At 46.4% G+C, this 12,756-nt stretch overlaps 1 protein-coding gene across 1 annotated transcript in view; it reads right to left on the bottom strand.

The window, feature by feature from the left end:
- Window positions 1-12,537, bottom strand: part of LIMK2 (LIM domain kinase 2) — a 64,934-nt gene extending 52,397 nt beyond the window's left edge. Inside the window, exon 1 of the mRNA XM_004615567.2 lies at window positions 12,398-12,537. Within this exon, the coding sequence (XP_004615624.2) occupies window positions 12,398-12,413 (16 nt within the window). The 5' untranslated portion in view covers window positions 12,414-12,537. The remainder of the gene's footprint in view (window positions 1-12,397) is intronic.
- Window positions 12,538-12,756: the final 219 nt, after the last annotated feature.

The raw sequence follows: 12,756 nt of genomic DNA, 5'->3' as shown, positions 1-12,756 counted from the left end.
TGCACTCGAAAATTACTCCTGGTGGTGCTCAGGAGACCATACGGGAGGCTGAGGATCAAATCCATGTTGGCGCATGCAAGGCAAGCACCTGCCCGCTGTACTATTGCTCCGGCCCTAAACAAGGGTATTTACCCAGTCATCAGTGTTTAACACTCAGACTCCCTGTTAAAAGAATAATCTTGGCCTCATTAGCCCCCTTAAAGTCCTGAGGGCTAATGTTCCTAAAAGCTTTTCAACATTTACCCCAGGAAACGTGAGAAACAAGAGTCGTGGAGATTTCTGTGAGGCCCAGCGGAAGATCAATCCAGAGTCCAGTGTGCCTCGAAAGTTATTCAGTTAGGAAAATACTTTGTTGTGCCAGGCTGCCCATTCGCTCCCTCTGTGGTGTTTACCCCTATCTGTACACTTAAGAACAGTGGAGACTGATTATCATAGTCCAGAAAGGGTGCCTGATTAGGCTGTTTCCAACAAACTTAAACAAGGCCCTTACTAAGTGTTTAATAATCAGAAAACTGTATCTTCACAGTTATTATTGGAAATCGTTACTATTATGAACTGGTAAATGTAAACAAGGCGAAAATGGTAACAAATGGTTCCACCTGTTGAATCCTAGTATAAGATACATTGTTTGAAAGGCCTCCCATAAAATGCTGTCCTTGCCGACCAGAGAGAGCGCAAGGGACTGATGCACATGTCTGGGTGCATGAGGTTAGGATCCAATCTCCTGTACTGCATGGACCTCCAGGCACCACTGAGAGTAGTCCCTGAGCACCGCCAGGAGGGGTCCAAAAGCAGCAAAAAATTGCTGTCCTACGGAGGAGGTGCAGCCACCACACCTTCTCCAGATGGAGCCCTGGCGACACTGAGCAGCAACTAACACAGCTCCGGGAGGTGGGACTGGGACAACTCGCTTTAGCGGCCGCTCCACCTTTTCTAAAACTTTAGACCTTTTCTAAAAACTGAAAGCATGCAATCTTTTAATGGAAAACTAATTATCAAATGCTCCCTTGGTAGTAGGGCTGTCTTTCTTGAGGGGAAACTCCAACAACAATAGTGAGTTTTGTGTTGAAATATGGATCGTAATCAAGGTAAAGAGAAAATGAAGTGAAATTCATCAGTTATACAGTTGGGGGGGCGGGGGGTAAACTGGGGTTTTTGGTGGTGGAATATGGGCACTGGTGAAGGGATGGGTGTTTGACTATTGTATAACTGAGACATAAACCTGAGAACTTTGTAACTTTCCACATGGTGATTCAATAAAAATTTTAAAAAAAAATTGCTATCCTAGAAACAAAATGATCTCTCATACATGAGACTTAAACATACACAACAAGGTAGAAACAAAGGGCCAAAGACAACACAATGGGAGAACTGATCCACATAATGAAGCTTGTGGGGGGTAGAGGTGGGCAGAATATGAAAGGGAGGGATGTTGGGATCCTTCAGGAAAGAAGGTGGGTAAACATGTGATGGGTATGGTATTGGAATTATGCGCATGGTAAACCATCACTAATAGTATTGTAAGTTATAGAACCTCAATCAGTATTTTTTTTTTTTTTTTTGCTTTTTGGGTCACACCTGGCGTTGCAGAGGGGTTACTCCTGGCTTTGCACTGAGGAATTACTCCTGGCGGTGCTCAGGGGACCATATGGGATGCTGGGAATCGAACCTGGGTTGGCTGGCTGTGTGCAAGGCAAACAACCTGCCCATTGTGCTATTGCTCCAGCCCCTCAATCAGTATTTTTTAATTTTTTTATATAAATAAAATAAAATAAAATTACAAATAAAAAAAAATTGCTATAGTCCTGGAAGTCCTCATTCCAAGGGTTGCTTCAGTTTCACCCCTGTTATTCTAATATCTGAAAAAAAAAAAGCAGTGTTTTCTCAAATGAGGGCCATTTGCTTGTATTGTGATTGAGAGTAACTGTGGACATAACCTATTTCACTATCAGGAGGACATCAATGTTCTGTAGCAAATATTTCTATCTCAGGCTAAAAGAAATATTTTCTATATATACAAATGGGTATATATGCATAAATATAACGGGTATATACATGCATATAAACTGTAAAATATGAAATCAGAATATGTATGAAGAATAAGTATAAAAAATATAAAACGGAGTAACCCCATTAGAATAGTAAAAAACAAAAGATGGAGGCCAGAAAGATAGTACACAGGTAAGGCATTTGACTTGCATGTGGCCCACCCTTTGCACCCCAAATGCGCCCCTAAGCCCTGCCAGGAGTGATCCCTGAGCACAGAGGCAGGAGTAATCCCTGAACACAACTGATGAATTTTCATAGTTGCTTTTTATCAGACTGATGATTAGTTCTTCCTAAACTGTTAAGTTTGCATCTTATGTGACAACTGATTTTGTGAAGGCTCTTTTTGCATATAATCATGTAAACATAACTGTAATATAATCAGTGATTAATTATATGGACAGCTACTTCTCATTACTATGATAAGATTCACTTTGTCTTGATTTATATAGATGGGTCTGACAGCTAAGTTAAAAAGCTTCAGAATATAAAAAAATTTTTGTTGGTTTTTGGGCAACAGCCAACAGTGCTTATAGGGTTTACTCCTGACTCTGTGCTCAGGGATCACTCCTAGCAGGCCTCATGGGACCAGATGGGTGATACTAGAGATCAAACTGGGGTCGGCCTCATTTAAGGTCCCTAGATGTAATTTTCTTTTCTAAATATAAAATAAAATATATTCAGTTTCTATACACTTTCTCCTTTAAGTTAAATACAGGTGATGTATGGGGACTCATTAGAAAAAAGCTGATGGGGCACTGCTTGCATGTAGCTAACCCAAGTTCAATCCCTGACACCTCACATAGTCCCCTGAGCCCCAACAAGAATGATCCCTGAGTACAGAGCCAGGAGTAAGCCCTGTTTGTGGTCCAAAGACAAAAGCAAAAACCAGGGGCCAGAGCAATGGTATCACAAATAAGGCATTTGCCTTGCATGTGACCAACCTGGGTTCGATCCCCTACATCACATATGCACACACCACCACCAGCCACCCTCCTCCCCCACCCCCAGCCCTGCTAGCGCCACCAGGAATAATTCCTGAGTGCAGAGCCAGGAATAACCCGAACATTGCTGGTGTGATTCAAAAAAGAAAAAAAAAAAATCACAAACACCACCCCCAAATAAAAATCCACAAAAAATCCTCTATTCCATTAACACCTGGCATACGTGCGTGCGTGTGTGCGTGTGCATGTGCATGTGTGTGTATGTGTGTGTATTTAATCTAATTGTTTCATTTTCCTGGAAGAAAAATGATCTTGGAGAAGGAATATCTATGCCTTCTAGTTGTTAACTATTAGAAGTTGGTAAAAGCTGGTTCAAGAGGAGTTCAAACTCAAGTTCACTACACATCAGCTAGATTTCATTATACTCAAACAAGTTAAGACTTGGTAACATTGTAGAGTTATTCAGTGTAAGGACTCAGCCTGGTCCCCCAGTTCAGAGCTAGTGAAATTCCCATAAGATACTAACATTCATCTTAATCCTGGTCTAAGAGCTGGTTTTTGCAATCCAGTCTTTTCCAGACTTCAAAGTGGTGAGAAATCCGTAAGGACCGAGAGCTCATGAGACCAGAAAGCCTAGCCTGAACTAACACCAACAGATCCTATCCTTTCATTCGAGAAAAAAAAAAATGTTTAATGCTTCTCATGTTCCATCAGACAATGAGAATAAGGAACAAAACCCGGTTAATTTTGCAGCACAAATAAGTATGGTAACTTCTGTGTCGCTTGGGAACTGGCAGGTCAGGTGTAGAAGTCTTTCTTGTTCCGGGACAAAGCAGGAAGCAGAGGGGTAGGGCAGCAACTAATGAGGAACCGTCACGAGAGAAAAGATTGTATTTTAATAAAGTGACTATCAACAAGACTATCATGAATGATTAATATTCCTCTAGGTCAGAGTCTTCCAAACTAATATGGCTTACAATCACCTTTTCAGGAAAAGCAAAATAAATCACCCAGTGTCCCTTGGAAATCTACCTTAAACAAATCCACGCTATTACTGCTCTGCCTTCAGTCCAGTGAGCTTTGGGGAACCTGTTCTAGATATGCTAGCCTGTATCCTAAGGGTTTTCTTCACTAATCTGCCAAATATTACCAAAGGAAGAGTCTAAGAAAAAAAAAAGATAAGGAATTTTTATTTCAAACTGATGCAAAATCTTTATTTCAAGGAACTAGATGATTTTTTTTTTTTTTTTTTTGCTTTTTGGGTCTCACCCGGCGATGCACAGGGGTTACTCCTGGCTTTGCACTCAGGAGTTACTCCTGGCGGTGCTCAGGGGACCATATGGGATGCTGGGGATCGAACCCGGGTCGGCCGCGTGCAAGGCAAACGCCCTACCCGCTGTGCTATCGCTCCAGCCCCCTAGATGATTTTTTTAATTAATTTTTTTCTTTTTTTGCTTTTTGGGTCACAACCGGCAATACTCAGGGATTACTCTTGGCTCTGCACTCAGGAATGACTCCTGGCAGTGCTCAGGGGACCGTATGGGATGCCAAGGATCAAACCCAGGTTGGTTACGTGCAAGGCAAATGCCCTCTCCACTGGCTCTGGCCCCTAGATGATTTTTAAAAAGCAACTCCTGGACTTCTTTGCATCTTAACATTTCCTTCATAAAGGAGTAATCAAATGCAAGCTTCCGGCTTTAAAAATCAGCAACACCAAACTAGGGTGTCTCATTTTTCAGAGCAGGCCACATGCATAAGCATCTCAGAGACTTACATTCTTGCTGTTTAGCTTAGTAGGAAAAAACTGTGAAGGTCAAGCAGGCAAACAAGCTGAGCCTGGGTTTGAAACCTCCCTCTGTGTCCTTGGGTAAATTATTTAGCCTCTCTGAGCTTGTCTCTTAATCTTTAAAAAGAGGATAATATCAACTACCTCATAGGATTACCAAGAGGATTAAGAGAAATAACGTAATATATGTGAAAATACCTCCCGCAGTGCCTGGCACTTAGTTGGTAACTGAATTGTGAGCAGCTTTTCTTCTTTCCTTCCTGTGTATCTAGGGAGTGGGTGGGGGGAGGGGTAGTTGAGGAGAATACAAGAATGTCTAAATTCTGAAGTGAGGGTTAGGAATATGGCTCAGAAAGCTGGAGCACCTGCTTTATATGTGAAAGCCGCAAGTTCAGTTCTAGCACAATATGAGCCTCTGAGCATGCCCGGAGTCTCTCGTCCTCCCCAGCCACCCCCAACCTCTTTTTTTTTAAAAAAAAATCTTAAATATAATTATTTATTAATTTAGGTTTGGGGTCACACCCAGTAGTGCTCAGGACTGACTTCTGGCTCTGTTCTCAGGTTTCACTTCTGGTGGCGCTCAGGAGACCGTATGGGGTGCCAGGGATGGAATATGGGTCAGCCAGTGCAAGACAAGTGCCTTACCCACTGTACTATTGCTCTGACTCCTTAAGTGAGTATTTAAAAAAATTAATTTGGTGAAAGTTATCTATGTGCCCAGGTACACGATGCAGACTAGGTCAAGGTCATGCTATAGGTCCTTAGTGAGGACTCATGGGATGTGAAGGGTATAGATATGAACAGAAATAAGTCAGAGAGGGACAAACGGGTACTGGGGAAGAGCAAGCACGGTACAGTAATAAGATACTTGGTAGAGAAACAAATGAGACAGATGGTTCCGGTGACACTAGGGCACTCAGGTTCTCACTTCCAAACATACATTTACTTAATTGTAAGTGAGTAAGCATTTTCCTTACCTGAGGGAAATTCTACAAAGAATCTCTTTATCGAGAACTAGCTAACACTTATATTCCCAAAGGAAAGTGCTTTACCCACAGTCAATGACAGCAGGAAAATCCCAACTACCTGAGACTTCACTGTGCCAGGCGGTGCCTTACGCATTACGCAAGCATGAACTTGTTGAATATAAAGAACCCATGAGATAAAGACTAGCAATGGAGGGCCATTATTATTCCATTTACTGAAAAGGAAACAAATGCTTAGCTAACAACTGTTAGATTCTGGATTATACCACAGGTCTGCCAAGCTCCAAAGTCTATGTGCTTAATTAACTACACTTTGTTTTTCTGTGGTTTTCTTTTTTGTGGGGGAAGAGGCACACTCCGCTGGGCTCAGGGCTTACTGCTGGCTCTCTACTCACGGATCACTCCTGGCAGGCTCGGGGGGATCACACAAGGTGTGGGGGGATCAAACCCAGGTCAGCTGTGTGCAAGGCAGGTGCCTTACCCATTGTACTATCTCTCAGTTCCTAATTAACTTAGATTTTCTTAGACTTTCTTTCCTGAGAAAGCAAATTACAGGCAGAAAGATATACTAAAATAGAATCCCAGGGCTGGAGCAATAGCACAGCGGGTAGGGTGCTTGCTTTGCACTCGACCAACCTGGGTTCCATCCCCAGCATCCCATACGGTTCCCTGAGCACCGCCAGGAGTGATTCCTGGGTGCAGAGCCAGGAGTAACCCCTGTGCATCGCCAGGTGTAACCCAAAAAGCCAAAAAAAAAAAAATCCCAATGTAGATACTTGAGGAATACATCGAGAAAATCATATTGATGGATATAAATAGAAATGAAAGCCTAATTCTTGCTCCTGTAAAATGGTAAAAAGTGAGAAATAATTTTAAGAGACTGCAGATCCTTGTACTGAAATACCAAAGTGATACACTACCCTCCTAAATGTGTCTGTGTCCTATCCCCAACCAGGTTACACACATCAGAGCCAGTCCTGGGCTAGGAATCATTGATTTGTTTGATTTGTTCGAGTGGGCACCAGTAACGTCTCTCATTGAGAGACTTATTGTTACTGTTTTTTGGCATATCCAATATGCACAGGTAGCTTGCCAGGCTCTGCCGTGCGGGCTCCATACTCTTGGTAGCTTGCCGGGCTCTCTGAGAGGGGCGGAGGAATCGAACACGGGTCGGCCGCCTGAAAGGCGAAAGCCCAACCGCTGTGCTATCACTCCAGCCCGGGCTAGGAATCAAATACAGAAAACTCACAGAATATGAAAAGTCTAAAACAGTGTCCTTGAACATGACAGGCTTCTATTCAGCTCTGAAACCTTATGGTCCTCTTGGACCCTACCTTGCTTCTCAGAACTATTCAAGACTCTTGGCTCTGCATTTGACATGGAACATTTCCTACTGGCTGATGCCACCTTCTCCCAATCTATCAAGTAACACCTCAGCTTAGGGCTTACTGTGACATCCTCCAGATTGATGCTCCACTCACACTTGTCCAATCCACCCTGTCCACTGATAATCTAAAAACAAAATGCCCACAAGTGACTTTTCCTCTCCAAATCAAGGATGGGAATGTCTATCCAGCCCACGATAGACATTTTGTATAAGGCCTGCAAAATTATGTGGTACATGACAGATCAGGATGTTTCTTGTCAGTTGGCCTATCTGTATTATATAGCCTGCAAATGATGTCATAAATGTCCAAATGACCCGTCAGAAAAAAAAAGGTTGCCCACTCCTGCTCTAAACTGACAGTCTCTACTGCAGATTGGAAAATTCCATAAAACTAGCACTAAAACCTTTATTTGATTTCAACCATCCTCCTAGTCTTCCCTTATACTTCTTAGGATTCCCCTACCTCATAATCCTTGTGTCTACTAAACATCTCAATTCACCGTCCCTTGTAAAGACCCTGAATTTTTCCAGCTTTGCATTCAATTCCCAGTTTCTTCCCTACCAGGATATCATCCTCCCTTTATCCTCGCACCCCACCTCCTTACTCTTCTAAGACCTCTCCAAGACATCTCAAATCCTACTTCCTTCAATAAGGTCTTTTTTTTGGAGCCAGAGTCATAGTACAGTGGGTAGGGCTCTTGCCTTGCACACAGTAAACCTGGGTTCGATCCCCAGCACCCCGTATGGTCCCCAAGCCCTGCCAGGAGTGAGCACTGAGCTCAGAGTCAAGAGTAAGCAATGAGCATGGTCCAGGTAATGGTCCCAAACAAAAACATAACAAAAGCTTTCCCTAACCATGTTGCTTTAAACATGGCAAGCACATTCCTGGCTCAGGGCTTTTGCTCATTCTCTTCTACTCTCTTTGAAATAGTCTGACACCTCCCCCACACCAGGGACACCCAATTTCACTCCCTTGACTCATTCATCTGCTCAGATATCATTAATCATAGTTTTCCCTAACTTCCCTCTGTTCTGCCGTCCTACTTTCTTTTTATAGCACTTATCCCTAACAAATAATATTTATAAACTTACTGTCTATCTCTAGCCATAGAACATGCACTCCATAAGAGAAAGGACTTGGTCTATTTTGTTCTTTGCTGGGGGCTGGAGCGATAGCACAATGGGTAGGGCGTTTGCCTTGCACGCGGTCGACCCGGGTTCAATTCCCAGCATCCCATATGGTCCCCTGAGCACCGCCAGGGGTTATTCCTGAGTGCAGAGCCAGGAGTAAACCCTGTGCATCGCCAGGTGTGACCCAAAAAGCAAAAAAAAAAAAAAAAAAAAAAAAAAAAAAAATATTTTGTTCTTTGCTGTATTCTCCATCTCCTAAAAGTGCTTGGCACACACTGGGAACTTTATGTTGGTGGAATAAACATATGAATGTGAATGGCGTTGTCCCTCACCTCTGAAATTCTATACATTAATTAAAATACATTAATCATAACAGCCTGCCTTGATTTATCCATTTTTTTCCACAACAGGTAATTTACTTCTTTTTATTATTTTTTTTATTTTTCATTTATTTATTTATTTATTTATTTTTATTTCTTGCTTTTTGTGTTGCACCCAGCGATGCTCAGGGGTTGCTCCTGGCTCTGCACCCTTTCTGGGCCACCCCAGCCATGCTCGGGGATTACTCCTGAAGGTGCTTGGGGGCCCAAATGTGGCGCTAGGGATCAAACCCAGGTTGGCCATGTGCAAAGCAAATGCCCAACAGCTGTACTCTCGCTCCAGTCCCAGGCAATTAATTTCTTGAAGACACAAACCACATATTTATTCTCACACTTTAAAGATTTACTATTTGCCAGAACCTGTGTGTCTCAAGTCTGGAGAAAAACACTGAAGATATGGCCAGAGACAGCTCGAGGGCCTAAGCGCATAGTATGCAGGAGCCCCAGGCTTGATCCCTGGTACATAAGGGCTTCCCGAGTTCTGCCTGGAGCGACCCCATAAGCGTAACACCCAGGCACAGAGTTAGAAGTAAGCGCCCCTGCACCAAAAAACACACACAAAAAAAACCCAAAAGAAGTCCTAGTTTAGTTCTGACTCCATCATCTGCAGGACAAATTGTTTTCCTCCCTGGAACTCTGTTCTTGCATCTATGAAACGAGGGGGGTTTATATTATCTCAAACCTCTCCTGTTAAAAACATAGAACAGTAAAACCTGGCCCAGCCCAGCGTCTCAGACATTACAGGCACTCAGTAAATATTTGATTTCTTTGTTGTTGATTCTCCTGTTACACAGGAATCTGTGTCGTCTTGGAACACAGGTTGGATGAAACAAGTAAAAGTTGGAGTCGCTCTTCCTTCTCTGAATCATAAGTAACCTTATTCTGGTGTTTGTGATATAGAGAATTAAGCACTGATTTTGAAATTGGAAAATATAAACTCTGACTTGTTTGCATTTAGAACACGGAGAAGCCATTTCTTGAGCCTTAATATTCCTTACATAAAAAAAGCCATATCTGTCTTTTCTCACTCTTCAAAGGCACCAACCAGAGAAATTTTTACCTCAGGGCCCTCTTTTGAAGGTTCTTTGCCTGATATGTTCTTTGCTTTCATGCTGGACTTTTACTTATCCTCAGGGATTATGTTATTTTTTTTTTAAATAGGGGCAACACCCAGCTATATTTTGTTGTTCAGGGGCCACGAGGGACATATCCAGCAGAGATTGAGGTCACTAAGGTCACACCTAACAGTGCTAAGAGGCCATGTGGTCCCCCGAATCAAACTCAGGGTACCACATATATGCAAGGCATGTGTTCTACTACATGACCAATTTCTCTGGCCCCCAAACTTGCTTTTTTAAATTTTTATTTATTTTTTGCTTTTTGGGTCACACCTGGAGACGCACAGGGGTTACTCCTGGCTCTGCACTCAGGAATTACCCCTGGAGGTGCTCAGGGGACCATATGGGATGCTGGGAATCGAACCTGGGTCGGCCGCATGCAAGACAAATGCCCTACCCACTGTGCTATTGCTCCAGCCCCAAACTTACTTTTTCAAATGAAAGTATTCCCTAGTCACTTCCTAACTCCTGATGCACTCTTGTGGCAATCTGTTTTACAACTGCTCCTATCAATTAATACCACTGCTTGTTTTTTATATCTAGGCCTGTAAGCATCACAAAGGCAGGCAGGAACTATGTTTGGCTTACTGCTGTACCCCTCAGAATGTGGCTAAGTGCATAGCAGAGGCAATCCAACAAATACTTTTTTGCTCATATGGTGCCAGGGATCGAATCCATCGCTTTACACATGTGGGACATTCTACTACTGAGTCCCAACCCACCACAAAGATTCTTTCTGGCTTTGGGAGTTTGTTTTCCCTGGTGATGCTTGGCGGTTGCTCCTGCTAGTTAGTGTTCAGGAGACCACAAGAGTGCTGGGAATCAAATTCAGGGCTCCGGCATTCAAATCATGTAACCCCCACCTTTAAGCTATCACTGAAGTTCAACAAATATTTTTTGGGGGTGGAGAGATTTGGGTCACACCTAATGTGTTTAGGGGTTACTCCTTGAAGCACCAGATGTGGCCTGGATTTGAATCAGGGTCAGCTGTATGCTATGTAAACGCTTTCACCTCTACAATCTCTCTGGCCCAATCAAATATATTCTTTTTTTCTTCATCTTGGGTCACACCCGGCAATGCTCAGGGGTTACTCTCCATTCTGCTCTCAGGAATTACTCCTGGCAGTGCTGGGGGAGGGGCATATGGGATGCCAGGGACCGAATCTGGGTAAGTCCCATGCAAGGAAAATGCCCTATCGCCTTACTATCGCTCTGGCCCCTCAACTATATTCTTAAAGAAAAGGTGTCTAATGCCTCTAGACAGCATTTTGATTCGCTGAGACAAATCTGATAAACACTACTGCACTTTTATTGATTTATTTTTTGCTTTTTGGGTCACACCCGGCGATGCTCAGGGGTTACTCCTAGCCCTGCACTCAGGAGTTACCCCTGGCGGTGCTCAGGGGACCATATGGGATGCTGGGAACCGAACCCAGGTCGGACGCGTGCAAGGCAAACGCCCTACCCGCTGTGCTATCGCTCCAGCCCCACTATTGCACTCTAAGATCTTTCACAAGTTTCTGAGAATTAAGGGTCAAGACAGGGAACCTCTCTATTACACAGAGGTTAGAACAAGTCACTGGGAATTTTATGACCCCTCAAGAACTCTGAAAGGGAAAGAAAGAAAAGAGGAAGGGACAGAGAGCATTCCTAACTCTCAAGCTTTCCCCAGAAGCCGCTGATCAAGAATGAGGAGCAAATCCCAGGCTCCCAGGCTGAGGAAGTGACCCCCTGGTGGCCTGGTCCTTGTATTCAGGAGGGAGGAAGTGACTATCCCCAGGCTGAAAGCCAGGAAGCGGGGGCAGAGAGACAGGACAGCCTCTGTCCTCCGCGGGGCCGTCCAGCCACCTCGAAAAAGCTCTCGGGGGGCCACGGCCCGCCTCGCCCGAGAGCCCGCGCCCCGCACCCCGCACCCCGCCCGCGGGACGATCAGAGGCCACCCCAAGTGCCTGGGACGGGGACAGGCAGGAAGTGGCAGCGCGGTGGGTGAGGGGACTGGGAGGGGACGGCGGGCCGGGCCAACCTCACCCAGGAGGCTCCCCTTTGCCCTTGCCGCGCTCCGCCTTCCCGACGGTGCACGCGAGCGCCCGGGTGCCCGGGAGGCGCAGCGTCCCCGGGGAGAGCGCGTCCAACTCTCTCCCTGATTCGCGCCCCAAGTTCCAGGAGCGCCCACCACACTCCCCCACCCCCGCCGCCCTTTCCCCTCCAAGCAACCCCAAGCCCGGCGTGTGGATGGCGGGGAGAAGCCAAACTCCCCTCCCTTCCCCAGGGAGCCCCCTCACCCCCCGCTCCGGGGTCACTGCCCGTTCCCACAGAAGTCTCCCTCCCAAGGCCCTCCGCCCCCTCCCCGCGTCCTCAGCGGGGGGCTGTGACTAGGGCACGCACCGCCCCCAGGGCTGGAAGAAAAGCAGCTGCCTCCCGGGGGACCGCGACCCGCGGGAAACCCGCCCAAGCCGCCCCACGCGCCGGGAGCCCCCCCGACCCCCGGGTCCTTCGGAAGAGCCCGCACGCGCGCTCGCCTCCGCAGCCCGAAGGACGAAAGCCCGTCGGCTCCCCTCCAGCGCCCCGAGCCGGGCGTCCGAGATAACGGCGGGATCGGACGGCGCGGCCCTTCCTTACCCGCCTCTGTGGCCATGGTCCCCCGGGCGCGGAAATGCCGGGGAGGCGGGGGGCCCCCGGGCGCTCCTCGTAGCTCCGGCCGCCGCCTCGGGCTCAGGAGGATCTTAGCCCCCGGGCGCGAGCAGGATGCGCCGCCTACGGCGCCCGGGGAGGACCAAACCGCACCTGGCACCGGGGCCCGCCCGCCGACGCCCCGCCCCGCAACAGGCCCCGCCCCTGAGGCCCCGCCCCCTGAGCCCCGCCCTGCCCCCTGGCTCGGGCTCCCTGCCGCCGCGGCGCCCCCTATCGTGCCCTCTTGTGGGCCGTGAGAGTGGCTCTGCGTGGGCTGGAGGTGTCAGCCCGAAGGGCCCATTTCACAG

Source organism: Sorex araneus, chromosome 9, assembly GCF_027595985.1.
Source record: "Sorex araneus isolate mSorAra2 chromosome 9, mSorAra2.pri, whole genome shotgun sequence".
NCBI lineage: Eukaryota > Metazoa > Chordata > Mammalia > Eulipotyphla > Soricidae > Sorex > Sorex araneus.
Note: the sequence above shows the minus strand (reverse complement) of the source record. Positions and strands in the feature narration are given on the sequence as shown.